Here is a 19,066-nt window from a genome sequence, read left to right as displayed (position 1 = left end):
GACACCTAAGGATCAATGGTTTCTTCCCTGCCTGTCTGCCAAGCCAGAGATTTCAAAGTCAGACCCCTGTATATGAGAAGAGGTTAGGCTTTGAGAAGTGGTTGCCCAGCAACTAGGATTAAGTCACCTTCTCCAAGTCCAAATAAGGGCTTTAGTTTAGTTAATGGTTTTGTCCCATTGTCAACATCCTGGTTTTGATATTGCTATGGCGAGGGTTGATATGGTGACAGTTATGGTTGTAGTTATGGTATTACTGAGGGATTGACAATGGTTATGGTGATAGTAATGAAGTTTTGGAATATAGGTGGTGAAGTTTGGTGGGGTGAGGTCCAGAGCCGGATGACCAAGAAAGAATTCTTGAGACATCTTTGGTGCAAAATGGTTGTTTTAGTAAAGCTAGGGGACAGGACCCATGGGCAGGAAGAGCTGCTGCACCAGGGTTGTGAGGGGTGGCTGGTTATATACCCAAGAACTGGGGAAGGTAAGGAAAAAGGAGATTTCAAAAGGATTTTCATGCTAAGGAGGACCTACAAGATACTGGAGGCCTTGTCATTGTCAAGTTAAAGACTGCTTTTCCCTCTAGCAGGGCATTCACATTAAAACAACTGAAAGCTTCCTGAGGAATGTCATACATATCCCACTCTGGATGGGGGTCCTTTGTGGGATATCAGCTTGTACTTTGTCCTCAGCTAGCCCTGTTCCCCATCAGTATCACGGGGGAAGCTGAAGGAAGGGCCCACAGGAACTCCTGTTTTTGCAACTTCTTCTAAGTCTAAAATTATTTCAAAATAAAAAAACAAGAAAAGAAAAATCCCAAGATATTACAAAAATACAGTTACTTTAAAAAAATATTTTGCCAGGCTGTAATAAAACTTCAAAGCAAGGCATGAGAAAAGGATACAAATCCTGAGTATACCCTAGACTTGATGACCTTCCAGTTAGGGGTAGTCTGACTGAACCACTTACATAGCAGGACATAGAAGTCACAACCCATGAAATGATTCCTCAGAGTACAGGAATGTTTCTCTCCTAAATACCAGAAATACCCTGGAAGAGGGAAGGTTTTCTTCCTATTTCACATATTACACATGCACACACATCGTTGTTTGCACAGCTTCCTTATCATTCCTTTGGAACTACGGCTTATTTCTAAAATATAGTTTTCAAAGTACTCTGTGGATCACTCACATGGGATACACTTAATGAACTTGGCGTTTGCTCAATGACTGAAATGACCTTCATTGGCCCTAAGGGTCAAGAGAGGTTCATAATTTTTAAGTTTTGCCACATACACCAGTTACCACCTACGTCTTTAGTCATGATACATTCTAAACAACAGGATTCAAAAGAGACAGCATAGCACAACACCAGTGACATGCAGCTAAAAAACTGCAGTGTATTGTGTAATATTTAACACTGAGAGATAAGTCCCACAGGATTTAAATGCTGGATCAGATAAACATCTTATTTTTCAGTGATCAGAATAATTGTGGGATCTTGGAATCTATTCTTTACTTTTCTCTTTCCTCCCTCCATTCTCTGATTATGGAACTCTACTTACATTCATTAATTCACTATACTTAATTTTTACTGAGCAACTACTATGCTTCAGATTCTGTGCTAGGGTCTAAAAGCTAATAAGCTAATGAAAAGACAACTGCAGAATTTTAAGGTCATCAAAGATGAAAATGCCATGAATACACCTAATGAATATGTTTAATGAATCTACACTACCAGCTTAAACTAAAGCTTCCTTCTCAAAACATATGCATTGTTTTTTGCTTTTGTTTTTGTTTTTACTTTCATAAAGTGAATATAAGCAGAGAAAATAAAGGGATAAAAATGGAAAGCATCTAATGGGAAACAAAGAACTTGCTTCAGACTCAGTTTTGTCCTTGCTGACTTGATACTGTTCACAGGTCAGTCTGCCAAAGCGCAGGCAACCTATCAGCTTTTTAGATGGCCCCCAAGTCCCATGCACCTATAGCCAACTCAATGATGCCAGCAGACAAGTGTACTACCCAGAGAAGCAAAGTCAGATGGGCATTACACCTGCCATTCAATGCAGGACTTAGATACATTCCAACCTCATGTGAGAAGATGAACTGGATAATCCTGAGGACCTATTTGACTCTGGGTATTTCAATGTAGTCAAGTTAAGCTGTGTGAGAAGGCATACAAAAACAGTTTTTGGGATGCCTGGGTGGCTCAGTGGTTGAGCATCTGCCTTTGGCTCAGGTCATGATCCTGGGGTCCTGAGATTGAGTCCCGCATCAGGCTCCCTGCAGGGAGCCTGCTTCTCCCTCTGCCTATGTCTCTGCCTCTCTCTCTGTGTCTCTCATGAATAAATAAATACAATCTTAAAAACAACAACAACAGCAACAGAGTTTTTTAGGCCCTAAAGCTGTGGGCATAACGGCACAACAAGCCTCCTAGTCACCAACAAGTTAAATGCTACTCTTGTTGTTCTGGGCCTAGAGTTTGGTTTCCTTCAATCTAAAGCAGTTCTGCTTCCTTTCCTCACTGGCATATTAGCTGCCCCTATTAGGCACCTAAAATGGTGTGTAAGTGCTGTGCTTGGAATAAGCGTAATTAAGAGTCTGGAGGAAGGTTGAGGAGATAACCATGACTTTTATTAGGGGTTATTCAACTGAAGGTAATTAAAAACAAATGATCAGAGAAAGAGAGAAGTTCATTTTCTTGGTTCCTCAGAAATCTGGCATAATTGCCACAATACAATAGACGCTCAGACAAATGTCCTGGAAGACTAAGGTCCTTAACCTCTCGGTAGATGATCCATCCATAGGTTAGACTCATTGTAAAGGGAAACTAAATGGCCTTCCAACTACGCTGATGTAACTCTTCATTCATGGATCTCTGGTTCAACTGTACTCAAAAAAAAAAATTTCTTAAAGTGGTTATAGAGAAATTTACCAAGGAAAAGTAACGTTCAGTTGTACTACATAATGGGATATGAAAGACCATCAGAGTGTACTTTATTTGTCCTGGAATCTGACATGATCTCATACATCTCATGATTGCTGATCTCTCATTCTGAATACTCTTAAAGGGCAACAATATGACCAATTGATATAGTAAGATAATGAAGACTTAATAAGTAATTATTATTGGACTCGAGACAAAAATCAGCAAGCATAGCAGACAGCTCAGGAAGATATTGTAGTGTGCATTAATCTAAAGGACCAGAAAATAATCAATATCTACTTTGTTTTGCTACATATAGTTACTGCTTCAAAGAGTATTCACAGGAATTCTGAGAGAAATGATTACATTTATTCTAAAGCACTTGTTTAACATAAAATCATAAAGTTGTTTTTCAATACCAGTATGCCACAAGTAAACATGTTATACCATCCTACTACTGCTGCCACTTCCAAATAACTTTTGTAGTGAATTTTATGGCTTCTCAGCTCTGACTTTCCTAGTGGAGCCAGATCTTACCTCTACAACGTTGGTGGGATTGAGGATATAGATCCCAGATGGTGTCAACATTTCAGGACTAGAGAGTCCCTCGGTGCCAGAAATACTGATGATCACATTGTTTCTTATTATATTTCCCTGTTCTGACCAGTCTAATTTAAGAAAAGATAAATCAAACCCAGGGGAATCACAAATATAATTAAAATTTACATAACAGTCTTGCTTCTACTAATACACGTTATAGCTTAAATAATGCATATAAATATATATACATATATTTAAAAAACATTTAGTATGTTCCACAATTTAAGATATCTAACATTTTGCCATCAGACCTGTCTATAAAATATATGACAATTTAAGTGGAGTGTAACTAGCTTTAAAACCAATTTACAGGGCAGCCCCGATGGCCCAGCAGTTTAGTACCAGCTTCAGCCCAGGGCATGATCCTGGAGACCTGGGATGGAGTCTCATGTCAGGCTCCCTACATGGAGCCTCCTTCTCCCTCAGGCTGTGTCTCTGCCTCTCTCTCTCTCTCTCTCTCTCTCTCTCATGAATGAATAAATAAAATCTTTAAAAAAAAAACAATTTACATATTTACCAGGTTTTTTTTCAGGGGCAGCCTCCCAAGAGATATATTTTATGTCCATGTCTGTACCTGAGAAAAAAAAAGGTCATGTTACTTCATTGAGCATACTTTATGCCACCCAGAAAAATGAGGGATACAGCCACACTATTTCTTCTTTATTTAAATTTGGTTTTGTGTTTTTAATTTATGGACCAAAGAGATATAGATTATATGGGCTTTTTAGTTCTGGAGTACTATAGTGAATGCTAAGTTCATTTTAAACAGAATAAAGAACAAAGAAGTAGAGGTACAATTTTACTTCTTAGGAAGAGTCTTAAATGACTGTCTCTGGAGGGTATTATGCTGAGTGAAGTAAGTCAATCAGAGAAGGACAAACATTATATGTTCTCATTCATTTGGGGAATATAAATAATAGTGAAAGGGAATATAAGGGAAAGGAGAAGAAATGTGTGGGGAAATATCAGAAAGGGAGACAGAACATAAAGACTCCTAACTCTGGGAAACGAACTAGGGGTGGTGGAAGGGGAGGAGGGCGGGGGGTGGGGGTGAATGGGTGATGGGCACTGAGGGGGGCACTTGACGGGATGAGCACTGGCTGTTATTCTGTATGTTGGCAAATTGAACACCAATAAAAAATAAATTTATTATAAAAAAAATGACTGTCTCCATAGTCAAATGCCATATATGCATGTGTCAGCTCCAATCCCTTCCCTAGCTGTTCATATCAGCCACAACTACCAGCACTGGTCTGGAATAGAAGAGAATAAAAGAGCATGGACCATGCCACAGAGACTGATTAGCCCATATGTGGCATCAACAAGGAACAGCCCCACAGAACCTTCTCCTTTTTAGGTATCTAGGTATATGGGTTTCCATGTCATTTCATGAACTGGGTTTACAATCCCATTTTGCATGAAATTAAGCACTTTATCTATACTGCACAAATAGAAAAAACAAATATTCTATTTCATCACTTGCAGTATAATAGATGTCAAGAGCCTCAAATTCACAAAAAGCTCTAAAGGCTAAATTCCCCCTGCAGGTTTTCTTCCTTGCCTAGTTAATGTCTATTCCATACAATTGTTTTCTGCTACAGTAATGTTGTTAGTGTACCCTCCTGAATTTCTGCTCTGGGTTTCAGCAAACTTTTCCCTTACACAAACCAAGAGTAAGAATAGACAAAGTCAACCCTCCATCTGTTAGTTTAACTGCCCTGTAGGTGTTCTTTTCCAAACAAAAGAACTCCCTGCACCTGATTGTCACTATTGTCTTTAGTTCTTTGTCTTTTAGAGCTGGAGTTTGTTTTAAAGCAAGCTTATATGATCCATATTTTCTCACTGAATAGTTTCCCTCTCAGGATTAAGAACTTTACAGCTCTTAACAGATTGTTCTTAAATGAAACACATATGTGTTCCCAATGATGATATCACAGAATTAATTTAAATATAAAACACTATTTAACAAATATAGCCTGACTTCCATTTAAAACCTCTGATTTCCTTTTGTATTTCAGTGTATTAAAATACCTTTTGTTTACGAATTCATTCATTTCTTTCAACAAATACACCTACAATGCACTAATTAATGTGTACTAATTAATGTGCTCCATGCTAAGGAAACTGTGTTCACATGAAATCTGGTGGTACAAATAGACATCAATCAGATGATCAGAAACATGAACATGATATGTAATTTTAAATCAATAAGTAATGACTGGTGCTCAAAGAGTTTAAATAAAGGTCCTTGACTTGGGAGTGTGTGGGAGAGAACTTCGTAGGAGGAGTCTGACGAGAGGAAAAGAGCTTGTGGGAAGGCCTTGAGGCAAAAAAAAAAAAAAAAAAAAAAAAAAAAGTGACCTTTTGAAAGAATTAAAACAGTCCAGTGTAGCTAGAGTACAGAGGAATAGCAAAAGAGCAGGCCAAGTTTAAAAACCTTAATAGAGACAAAAATCACTAAAGGAGTCTTCTAAGTCAAGTCGAGGGCTTAGAATTGTATCCTAAGAGTAATAAGAAATTCTTAAAGAGTTTAAAACATAGGAGTGATATGATGCAACTTGAGTTTTTTTAAGGATAATTCTGGGTTCTGCAAGGGGAATGAACTTTAGGAGAAAAATGTAGATACAAGTGATCAAGCAGAAGATTCTCAAACGTGAGCTTCTTTAGCAAGCCATGGGAGAAGCTAAGAACAGAATTCAGGATTTTTAACTCCCTGTCAACATCAAGGCTTGACATTCCTTGAGACTGTATAGAGATTTATTTATGTGACTTTGAATTATTGTGAAAATTGCTGAAAGTATATCTGAAAACCTCCCCTTTCATATTTATTAACCTTAATTGAAATGTCATCTTTAAAAGATCAGTTTCCTCGTGATTAAGTTTAGGGAACTAAACTTAGTCATGGGTAAGTTTAAATTCAGAATTTTAACTATGTCCTACTTCCAATGATCAGAGGCTAAAGTTTTTATAGATTGGGAATTCAAATTTTGGTAAAATTCCTTTCAAAAAACGATTTGTCCTAATCAAGAATGCCTAAATGAAACAAGCTCAACTCTTACCCACTAGCAGTGCATGGCCTAAAATATTATAGAATATATTACTGTCCACCTTCAGGCCCAAGGTCCTTGACATGCTGAGGCCTCTATTGAAGGAGCTCCACACTGTGCAGCCTTGTACATAGGAATCTGAAGAGAGGAAAGAGTAAGGCAAACATTTGAAGTGAGTCTTGATGGCTCCTCAGATTCTGTTGATCATTTCCAAAGCAGACTGTAATATAACTGAGAACATTCTCCCATACAATGATGAAAATCAGGAAATGAGGAGTTGGAAAAAGAAATCAAATCAAGAAGATGGGTAACTCAGGCCAATGTCCCTCAAAGATACCAGAGATAAGCAAAGTAGAATCTGAGAGTCAGGTGCTAGAAAGAAGAAAACCATCTGAGAAAGAGACAATATGGCCAAACTACCAAAGGACTCATGGCTGTCAGGGTTTCCAATTGACTAACATCTTTGGTATCTATTCTTATCACAATATGGCTGACAGTGGCTAATGAGAAGTCAAGGACAATATAAAGAGTATTTCTGAAGGAACAAATCTGATCTTTGCAAATCACATCTTCCATAATAAGAAGATACAGTCATTATTTCTTCAAGCTATGACATAATTTTTTTTAACTTGCCAGGCAATTATATTCTTGGCCCAAGACAGCCAGAGATTCTTATTGCAAAATGTAAGCAAAGACAGAGGTTGACCTAAGGATCATGACTCTCACATTTGAATGTGGTAGGTTTAAGACAATGAAGGGCAAGTACCTATATTGTGCCAAAAGAAATAGACACTTAGGAAAATCATTACCCTGGCTCCATGGGCATATTTTATGCCCCCCCATCAAGTTATGTCCACTGGATCAGTTGATAAATACATATTTACTGAGTATTGACTATGTATTTCAGGAATTGGGCATTTTGCTAGAGACAAAGGTGAACAAAACTAAGTAAATTCTGCACTTGTGTATCTTATTTTGATGTAGGAAGCTTACATTAAAATAATAATGGTGGCAGTCCCGGTGGTTCAGCGGTTTAGCACTGCCTTTGGCCCAGGGTATGATCTTGGAGACCCAGGATCCAGTCCCACGTCAGACTCCCTGCATGGAGCCTGCTTCTCCCTCTGCCTGTGTCTCTGCCTCTCTGTGTGTGTGTGTGTGTGTGTGTGTGTGTGTGTGTGTGTCTAATAAATAAATAAGTAAAATCTTTAAAAAAAATAAAATAGAATAAAATAATAATGGATAATTAAATGATAAACCCTGATAAAGGAGTTTTGTATTATTCTCAGGTAGGGAGATATATTATATAAATATCAAATGTTTGAAGTACTGAAAAAATTATTTTGCTTCCTGGAATAATTTGACTTTTCAATTAGAGCTATCCAGCAAATTCTCAACTATAACGTCACTATAGACACAGAGCCTCCACATTCCCCTTGAACTCAGCTCCTCTGGTATGGTACCCTCACATTACTCACCAATAAGTTAACCCATCCATACCTACCTCTGTAGGAAACACTGCCTGTTGCAGACTTTTCCTGGCTCCAGATCTCTACTATATCATTCATTCAATTAGGTCTGCCCACTCGAACAATCAATAAGTACTAATGATTAGAGCTATTATGGGCAGAATTCAGGGATTTACCTGCACAAGTAGCAAAGATTTCAACACCTTTAACTTCCCTGGCTGGAGGCAACTGGCCACAGAGGGTTCAAGAGTCTTCAGGGCATGAAACAATAAAAGATTCTCTGGCAAGCATGCCAGAAGTTTCTAACCCCTCCCAGGGAAGACAATTGCATATTAACAGGGACCTATAGGGGATAATGTATTCATTCAGCGATTTTCAAACCTTTTAAAGCACTGAACCCTTTTCAACTAAAACCAAATTTAAAAAATAGATAAAGCTGTAGATATTCTGAAGCAGGCTGGCAGAGGCAGATTGACTTTTGAGCATTTGTTTATGTTCAACTGAGAACTCATATGTTCTGATTTATCCTGATTTATAAAGAACTGGTTCCACATCAAACTTTCCGCAGCATGATAAGGACCAGGAGACCGAAGAATTAGAGAGTAGGGCACAAAGATACTGATCATCCCAATGTGCTAGGGGAGGAGCCATATTAGGAACCATCTCCCTAAATGAATGTCAAAAATAAATAATGTGGAGGAGATCTGGGAAATTAGTATAAATAGACATCCTTGGTGCAGACAATTTGAGATGTGGGAAAAAATTGCTGCAGGTGACAGTATTCTGCCCTCAAGGACCTCAAGGATTACTTTGTCTTAGCCTGCTGAAATCCTAGCATCTCTCAAGACTCACCTGAACCTCCAAGGAGGCCCTGATACTCTTTGTTAGACATCACTCCCAGAGCACCATCCCTTTCAAGGAAGGCAAAGCTTGAAAGTGTGGGCATTGGAGGAGCTGGGGGTTGGGAGGATGATTCAGAAAGGAAGCTGCTATCCTCATTACTTAGCATCTCTGCATGTCTGCATCTGGTATTGGGCTTTTGCCCTGGATGCTTCTATGTCTCTCTAACTTTGGTTTCAGAACCTTTCTCTATATCTGGTTACATGCTTCCTTTCTGGTTCTGGTTTTGTTTTTCACCTAGTTGTTCTCACCTGCATTTGCTGTTTCCTGCTCCCTTCCTATGTCTTTATTTTTTAAAAAAGAATTTATTTATTCATGAGAGACACAGAGAGAGAAAGAGACACAAGCAGAGGGAGAAGCAGGCTCCCCACAAGGAGCCTGCTAAGGGACTCCATCCCAGATCCCGGGATCATAACCTGAGCTGAAGGCAGACGCTCAACCACTGAGCCACCCAGGCATCCCCGTTCCTGTATCTTTAGCTCTGGCCAAGATCTGTATGCTCTGGCTACTCCATGGCACCCAGGAAAAGTATCTGGTTCTCAGCCCATTCTCTCGCATTTTCCCAGATGGAAGATATCTTCAAGTTAGGACGACTTCGTATGGAAATGCTTTCTTCTGTGCCTGGGCTCTCATAGCACAGATTATTTATAGTATTCAGTATCAGTTTGCCTGTAATCAAAAGCTAGTAAATGACAGAAGGAGGATTCAAAACACTGATGTGTGTGGTTCACTCCATGTCTATTATACCTCTACTGATGGTTGTCACAGGGTACTCCTTGGACTTCTTGTTTTAGAATCACAAAGTTTGCTTTTAAAAATTCAGATTGTGAGGCCTAGCTTAGACCAGAATTTTTCAGGGCAGAATCTATAGCCCTAAATTTTAGTGAACTCCCCAAATAATTTTTGTTAAGCACACTAAAATTTGAGAACCACAGATCTAGAGTATAATTATCCACCTTTGAACTCCCATGTCCCTATATGTCACGTATCATGACCCCTGCATGCAAAGCCTTGAGCAAAGAAGAGAGAAAAATGAGAAGTCATAAGCCTGGACCTGCTTACCTCTCATAGCTCCCACCAGAGTCAGTGCGCTCACATGCTTACGAAACGCTTGCCCCAGATCCCGAAACTGCACTCCCCTCAGCTGGACCCGGCTGGGCTCCTCTGGGAAAGACTGAACGATGACTCTGGCCCCCAGATCCCTGGATCCCAACATCTTCTCACTCTTGGAATATAAACAGTCCTGCAAATTCCCTGAAACACAGAATGAAGTCAGGGTTAGGGGGGAACTGAAGCATGTGCAACGTGCTTCTAGACAAATCATCTGGTATGAAAGGTACTGTAAGTGCAGAGGATAAACCATTATTGTTTGTTCATTTAATAATCTTATTTCCCTTTTACTTTGATTTTCCTCTTTGGATTATTAATTAAAACATCCAATAACTAGGACATGATGTTGCCTTCACTCTATTATTTCCAGAAGCCCCCAAATCAATCACCTTAATTACTGTCACAAAGAGGCTGGCTATAACCCACAAACTCAACCTAAATAGATGCTTATTTCAATCCAAAAGATTCCCTGGAGGGCGTGTGCAATAAAATGACCTTCTCGTGGTTGATAATTGTAGGGCAGAAATGTGAGCACTGAATGTAATCACAGCTCTTTTTAGTCTTTAGCTGTCCAGCGGGGTTTCCTCTTTATTTTGCTGCTTTGTCATTTGGGGACTTAGCAAACTACTAAAGGCAGAAATGGCAAAGGGCTCCAGAGAAGTAACTGAGTGGTATCCGCCCCACTCCCATCCCCACCACCTCCTTCCCAGACAGTTCCCTAGTGAGGACAACTCCCTGCATTATACTCAGCTACCTTTGCAGTATTGTAACCTCAGGATCCGGGATGCTTTCATTGACACATGGCATTTGGTGGTGTGAACTAACCTTAGAATGGATAAGAAATCATACTCTGAACTATTTCTTTATTATCCATGCTAATAAACCAAAGGGCCACAAATATGAAATGATGTATCATTCCACAGTGAATAATTCACAGTAAATTTGCTTACACCCAGGAATAAATATATAAGAGGTAAATGAAGAGATGTTTCATATTTGCAAGATTTATCACAATTTTGATGATTTCTACCCAGGATCCATGATATTTTGAGTGGCCTGGACCCATATTTATTTGGCTACCTCATTTCCACACTTCAGCCCCACACAAAGAAAGGGCAAGTAATATGTAATTCTTTCTAATAAATGTGTATGGATTTGTTTTACTTTGAGGATTTTGTAATAACATTGAAGAGTTGTGATGAAATCAGGGGTTTTTCCATTAGGAGCCAACAGATTTATAATGGCTGAGATAGAGAAGTATGGTCTCTCTAGCAGCATAATCAAATGCAGTGTTTTAGAGAATATGATCTGAGAATGCCTATATGAGGAGTATTGAGATAGTCTGAATAGAATGAATATCAATTTTATCAAAATTGTTAAGTTTGTCAATCATTGAATTCAAACCCACAGTATCCAAACCTTTTTCAGAATGATATGTTTGTGAGCTAGGTGACTGGGTGGTGGAGAGTAGAGTCAAAGTCCCTCTCACCCAACTACATTCCAACTTATACCTACATGCATCTATATGTAGACATGATTCAAATCTTTAACTCCAGCCATGACATTTCTTCCAGGCCCCAGACACTACCAGGCACCTCTGCTCAGGTCCTGGCCTGGCATCTGTCTCGACATGTACAAAATTAAAGTCATGATCTGTAGCCTCCCACTCCAAAAGCTGTTCCTCTTCCCATCTCACTAAATAGCCTCATCATCCATCCAGAGCTCATGCCTGGGAGTCATCCTTGACACCCACACCATCCTAAACCAAAGTTGACAAATGATATCTTCACAACATGTGAAAGCCTCATAATCTACAGCCTGGGAAACCAAAACATAACCTACTAAACTAACCATCCCTGAAATAGATGTTTAATAGGCACATCAGTGTGATTCAGTGCCTGTTATTCTTCTAGAAGATAAATTGACTTTTTCAACCACTTACTTAAAGTATGTGGTAGTTCACTCAGAAAACAAACTCTAAAAGTAGGGGTTGGGGGTAGGGACAGACACAAGAACCCTATCAGTCTAATCAGTAAGAATGTGCTGACTGGGTCTGTGATTCTAGCATTAAATTGTTTTTCTGAGAATTTTAGAAGGGGCCTAGAATGAGAATTAAGACTTCATTACAAATTTCCTTGGAAATTTAATCTGACTCTCTGAATTTAATTATTTAACAGGATTTTTTTCCCCAGAGAAATAATTTCACAAGTGGACACTTGTTTACCTCATTCCAGGGCTGTGGAAGGTAGGAGATGAAATGACAATTTATCAAAAGCATTCTGAAAACTAAAGAATATTATGGACATGCAAAGGTCAAGGGTTTGTTCCATTTGAAAGAAGCTGACAATACTAGATATTGTTTGAGAGTAAGAACATTCTTTTTCACTCATTGACTTTCCAGAAAAATCTTTCTCTACCTTCTGAATCACTGGCCTCCTGGCATGAAGCAAGGTGCTTCATCCTCTCAGCAGTGAGATTTCCTTGTATGGTAATACTCCTGCTGAGCAGCAGTACTGTGACTTTTAAAATATGGAGTACTCCAGCCACCCAATTCTCTGTGAAGTTGTGAGAGTATCTGAGGAAAAAAAAAAAAAAAAAAAAACATGGAAAAGACACATCAGAAGATATTCCTCCAAATCTTATTAGAATAGTAAGCCACTAGATTAGCCTAATTCTCCTTTGGGAGTCTATTTCTTTACAAACTCAGACACAGAAGAGTTGAATTATAGGCACAAGTATGTGAAAATTAGGTGCATTGCATCGTAAGACAGAAGTTGCAGAGTCTTACAGGAAAAACTTATTTAAGAAGTCTAAATTTTTCAGGGATGCCTGGGTGGCTCAGCTGGTTAAACATCTGCCTTTAGCTCAGGTCATAGTCTCAGAGTTCTTGGATCGAGCCCCACATCAGACTCCCTGCTCAGTGGGAAGTCTGCTTCTCCCTCTCCCTCTGTCCCTCCCACTGTGCTCTCTCATTCTCTCTCTGTCTCATATAAATAAATAAAATCTTTAAAAAAAAGTCTAAATCTTTCAAAAGTTTCATGCTTTCTAATTTTCTTATCAACACATCTAGCATTATTTACTGTAAAAATACAGCACTGAAAGACAAACAAGTGTCCAGACACCAACACAGTTAAAAACTCATCTTCTGAGCACCTTGGTAGCTCAGCAGTTGAGCATCTGCCTTTGGCTCGGTCATGATCCCAGGATCCCGGGATCGAATCTCGCATCAGTCTCCCTGTGAAAAGCCTGCTTCTCCCTCTGCCTATGTCTCTGCCTCTCTCTGTCTGTGTCCCTCATGAATAAATAAATAAAACCTTTAAAAAAGAGTCCTCATCATCTGTCTAAACAGAGCCAAGCTGATGTTCATTACCTCAAAGGTGACCTCAGATAAAGGTCTGTATTGTGCACAGCTTCCACAATAACAATCTCTTCCATGGGTTTGGCACCTCCAACACCTATTCTGCTGATGATGACAGCTTCATCCCCAGGGTGCCAATCCACAGCATCCTCCAGAACCAGTACTGTGTCACCGGCATAGGCAGCTGCTTGAAGATGGGTGAAAGTCACTTCTGGTAGCAAACCTAAAGCCGAACGAGGAAAACTTGCCTTACACATTTTAATAGTTAATATGAGTATCATGTTTTTCAACCAAGGAATCCTTGAAAGAAGAGTCTGGGAAAACAAGCTTCAGGCTTGATAAGCATCAATGCTTTTACTTTTTCTTGGATATTAGTTTTCTCATCTGCTACATGTTGCGATAAAAATAATGTAGGATTGAATATAGCATGGGATGAAAATACAGGAATTGGAGTCAGACTCAACTGACAATTGAATCAGTTTTGCCATGTTCTAACCAAGGGTAATATACTCAAGGATGGGCTCCAGTTTCCTTAGTTACAAAGTAGAAGTAGTGAGGCCTTTCCCCACAGAGAGTTAAGAGGTCTAAATGCGAGGACTCAAACATTTAGCTTGGACCTTGCACATAATAGATCTAAAACATATTTTAGTCTTTCCCTTCCTGGCATCACATTGTTTTGAGAATAAAATTGTACTACCTATTTCTTATTCCAAATAAAATTAAATGGCTATTATTAGGCTCTCTGATGTAAAAGTTCAAAACAGATCTCTAATCTGAAGACTGCAACTCAGTTTACAAATAGGGTTAGTAGAGTGTGGAATCAAAACTACCTTGGATTGGTTGTTCTCAGTCTTGATGTATCAAATGATCCCTTCAAACTCTAAAGTGGGTGTGTCCACAATGGGTGTGCTGAGCAAAGTTGAACTTGAGACTCCAGAAATCTTGATTTATATCAGGCTCCAGCTCATCCATCTGATCCTCCCCATGCCAGTATACTCCTTAACTATCAAAGATTCAAGAAGGTAGTCTGTCTCACAGTTTACTCTGGCCTTTCCCAACAAGGGTCAAGGCAAAGACTTTTTTCAAGCCATTATCTGAAACCATACCTCAGAAAATACATGGCTTATTCCCAACTCCTTCTTCTTTCCTCAGTACATTTCCTTCCTCCTTTGCAATAGATCATAATTTACCTTTAGCCCACAGCAACTTACTGTCCTCCCTTGTTGCACTAAAGCAAAGTAATAATACTTGAATCCCCAACTACAGAGGTAGCTGACAATAAATCATTTTCAAATTATTTTAAACTTCCCTCTTAATTTATGTGCCTGTGTGTGCATGGGCACTTGTACCAATAACGTTGTTCTAGGCTTAGAAGGGTCCCTAGGTTAATAATGTAATTTCTGAAGTTTACTTGGGCAATAATTTTATCTTGAAATAATTTACAGAGTTCAGAATTTCTAATTATAGGGCAGGTAGAAATTAAGACATAAATCATCCCAAAAGAAAATAATTTTAATTTTATTCCTTGTTTGTATGTTTTAACCTTTGGGAACACTAACATAAAATAAAGTCTATTTATATGTATATGGATATATATGCAAATTTCTATGATCTGTTCTTGAATGTCCACACAGAAAATTTTCTGCCAAGCATAGAAAATGTTTATCAAAGACAAGATGCTCTTAAACTCTGTGATCAATTCTTCACAGTAATAAATCAATATGCAAAAAACACCTACTCTCCACCTACAAACATGCAGGCTATAAGTGACGGAACCTAGAGTAGAGTATGCGATATTTCTCAACTCATCATTATAAATAAAATAATAGTCACATCAAAATGAATGAAAAAATCACATAGCATCTTTGAAGTACATTTTTGACTATTAACATAAACATATGTCCTTTCAATTGTTGACAGGGTTTCAAGAAAGCAGTAAAATTATCTCATAACTTATTCATTCTCATGGCAAAATAACACATATCTATGTGTATGACCGAAACATTGAACTTGGATATTTCATCAATGCTAGCAGCATCTTTCCAGCTATGTGGTGGATACTGATGTTTGGATGAGCTACTGTTTCCTCAAACTCATGAATGTCAGAATAATTTTTTTTTTTTTTTAATTTTTTAAATTTTTATTTATTTATGATAGTCACACACAGAGAGAGAGAGAGAGAGGCAGAGACACAGGCAGAGGGAGAAGCAGGCTCCATGCACCAGGAGCCTGATGTGGGATTCGATCCCGGGTCTCCAGGATCGTGCCCTGGGCCAGAGGCAGGCGCCAAACCGCTGCGCCACCCAGGGATCCCAGAATAATTATAACAATTACCTGAGCTAGACCCTCTGGATATACCTTTTTCTCTTCTGATCATTCTGTATTTTTCTTTTTTAAAAAGCTTTGCAAAGTTATTTTAGCTACATCCCTTCTTTGCTTACAACCCACAGAATCTGCCTACAATACTCAATAGTAACAAAGCCCCAAATTCCCCTCTTGACTCTTAAGACTCTGTAATCTGACTCTACTTTATGGTCTTTGACTGTAATAAACTCTCTATTTCGGGAAGCCAAGTCTGTTTACCTCTTCTCATTTAACAGGATCATTCCTTCCTCTATCCCTTTACCCATTCTATCCCCTTCCACCTGTATGCCTGGCCTTCCTTCCTTCTTCTAGTCTTCCAAAATGAAGCTCAAGCCCCATTTCTTCCATTGGACTTCAGGGAGCACTTCAGTCTGTGATGATGTCCACCTCCTCCTATAGACCTTGTAGTGATGTGGGGTTCGTATCTGAGCAAAAGATTTGTTTATACTTGGGATTTAGTCATGCCCAAGTTTGTGGCTAGTCAGTGGGCCACTTGTTGGAGTTGCTTTGCATGAGAGGAGAAGCTTATAAAAAGGAGCAAATGGAAAAACAGGATGACGAGGTCTGTCTCAGATATAGGCCTTCTTTCCTGAGCCCATGGACCCGTGACTGAGCCTGAGAACTCTCCAGGTGGCTTTTGCACCTGATGCTTCTCTGCCTGGAACTCTAGCACTAACTCACTCTGCCTCCTTCTTCAGCATTATCTTCAGCTTGGTTCCTTGGAGAAGCCTCCGAGACCACCTGACTAGGTCTAACCTCTTGGTATAATCTGTCACATCATGGTGCTTTTCTCCTTTCTAGCATTTAACACACTGCAGTTTGACTTCTTACTGTAATTCTGTTTGTCTTTCCTAGTGCACAGGACAGCAGGAACCATTCCTACATTTGTTCACCACCATAGCACCAGTGCCTGTCACAGTGTTTAGCATATCATGGGTGTTCAGTAGATGTGTGCTGAATGAGGAAAATCATGACTGCGACATGGAGAAACATGCACCCCAAAGCTTTGGTATCTGGGTGACCAAGTGGAACCCCAAGTGGCAAAAAGAGGTGGTCAGTACACTGCATCATGGGACACAATACTTCCACAATACTCAGGGGTTTGACCACCTGAGTGGCAGTGAAAGCTTATACCCTCAGCGTCCATGTGGGGAGTACTCTCATGGCACAGACTCACAGTAGGAGCAGCAGGCCAGCCCTCAGCATCTTCCTGAAGGGAGGACAATGACCAAGGAAGCCAAAATGGAGGAAAAGTGCACGAAAGAAGTCTCACGGTGACTGCAACAGACAGACTAGTTGATGAACTCACATGACATTTGTCATGACAATATGGGGGGATACTGAAAAGTGAATATGGAGATTCTGTGAGAGTTGGGGGTAGGGGAGGGCAATAAATTTTTTAGTATTACTGCTGAAATATACATAGGCTGAGAAGGCTAGGCATGGGGGCTGGAGAGACAAGTTATGTAATCTATAGTTCGTACCATACATTTCAGTATTAAATTATTTCATAATTAGTACAGTGCTTATGCCTTATCTCCCACTCAAAATTTACTAGCTGAATGCAGGGCCACCACTTTACATGTTTCCTTCATATATGTCACAATTCCTAACCCAGTCCTGGACTTACAATTAGCATTCAACTCATAAGGCTTTTTTAAAATATTTTTTTTATTTATTCATGAGAGATGCAGAGACATAGGCAGAGGGAGAAGCAGGGTTCCTGCGGGGACCCTGATGTGGAACTTGATCCCAGGACCCTGGGATCACAACCTGAGCCAAAGGCAGATACTCAACCACTGAGCCACCCAGGTGTCCCAATTCATAAGGATTTAAATTAACTATTAGAATACTCTCTTCTGGACACTCACTTGCAAACTCCCATCAGATATATGTCTACATGACTATATAATATCCAATATGCTTCAAAGCAGAACAAACAACACAAACATTTATTAAGAACTCCAAATAAACCCAACCTAGGCTAAGTAGTTCCACTCAAAGTAAGAACGGTTTGTTTTTTCTTGTTGTTTTTTTCCTTTGACAGATTGTACAGATTACACAACTGAAATGCTTCAGGGACAAGATTGGACAGTAATGAGATGTTAGCAGCAAGTTCTGAAACCAGGGCTTCTGAATCCAGAACCAAAGAACTGGACACATAATCAAGTTGCCAGCCTCTGGAAATAACTTTAAACTAACTGTACCCAGATCGCAGTGTACTCAAAAAATTATTTTCCTTATTTCATAAATGTTATTTAAGTGCCTTACAAGGCAAACTAGCTGGCTTCTGGGATGAAGAAAGCATTGCCCACATTGTAAACGTGAGTCATTTCACTTCAAGAACTCTTAGAAAACCCAAGTTGGGCAGCTCCCTTCCTTTCTCTACCACAAATCAAAAACCATACAAATACAGTTTAAAAAGCTCAATAATTTATGAATATGCTCAAATGAAAAGGGGTAAGCTCTTAATGTGTAATTTAATACAATGTTTAACCACTTTGGGCTTTCAACATTGACCTGTTAACCAACAAACTATTCATTTAGTCCCACTAATGACTTCGACTCATAATTGTATTTCCTACAAATTATTGTCCAAGCATTTCAGTGCCATTCATCCATAATTACACAGTCCCAGAGAACCATCTTACCAAATGGGCATGGAGAGAAAGAAAATAATCTTTGTGAGTTAATACACTTTAAAATCACTAATTGCCCTCTGTTTATTTTGCAGGACTTCAGTCTTTATTCCAAGTGAATAACTGCCAAGACCTTTCCAAATCACTGGGGGCGGGGAGGTAGTGTAGGATGAGGAGAGGAAGGAGAGGGAGAGAGAGGGAGGGAAGGAGATAAAGAATAATTTCATTAAAATAATGTTCACATCAGAATAGAAAGATAAGGGAATTCACAGAAGAACTAGAAATATTTTTCTGAAATACATGCAAATTATTTCCCCCTATTTCTACATGAGCTTCATATTACACACAGTAAAATGATGAATGCTGTCTCCTTTGTATGTGTAGATGAGCATTTCTCATGCACTAGAAAAGACAGACATGAAGAGAACTGGGTCCCTGTCTGCCAGGGTCCATGACCAGTACAGGAAATAGACAAAAATCACAAATGTACCATGTTAAGTGTTAAGACAAAGGGTATCCAGGGTCTACTGGTACAACCATGGAGCACCTCACTCACACAAGAGGAGGGGTTGTTTCTGGGATTGCTTCCCAGGAGAAGTGATGATTGAGCTGGGTCTTTAAGGATAAGTCACAGTGGGCCAGGTGACAAAACGGGCA

At 39.3% G+C, this 19,066-nt stretch overlaps 1 protein-coding gene across 2 annotated transcripts in view; it reads right to left on the bottom strand.

Annotated features, from left to right (window-relative positions):
• PKHD1 (PKHD1 ciliary IPT domain containing fibrocystin/polyductin) overlaps positions 1-19,066 on the bottom strand; it is a 470,542-nt gene that overhangs the window by 259,700 nt on the left and 191,776 nt on the right. For both annotated transcript variants that reach the window (XM_077903688.1, XM_077903687.1), the window contains 6 exons: positions 13,419-13,629; positions 12,466-12,623; positions 10,001-10,192; positions 6,585-6,710; positions 4,043-4,099; positions 3,463-3,593 (listed from right to left, as the gene is read on the bottom strand). In XM_077903688.1, the coding sequence (XP_077759814.1) occupies positions 3,463-3,593; positions 4,043-4,099; positions 6,585-6,710; positions 10,001-10,192; positions 12,466-12,623; positions 13,419-13,629 (875 nt within the window). The remainder of the gene's footprint in view (positions 1-3,462; positions 3,594-4,042; positions 4,100-6,584; positions 6,711-10,000; positions 10,193-12,465; positions 12,624-13,418; positions 13,630-19,066) is intronic.

The sequence above is a fragment of the Canis aureus genome, chromosome 7 (genome assembly GCF_053574225.1).
Source record: "Canis aureus isolate CA01 chromosome 7, VMU_Caureus_v.1.0, whole genome shotgun sequence".
Lineage (NCBI taxonomy): Eukaryota > Metazoa > Chordata > Mammalia > Carnivora > Canidae > Canis > Canis aureus.
This window is presented reverse-complemented; position numbering and strand designations above follow the sequence as displayed.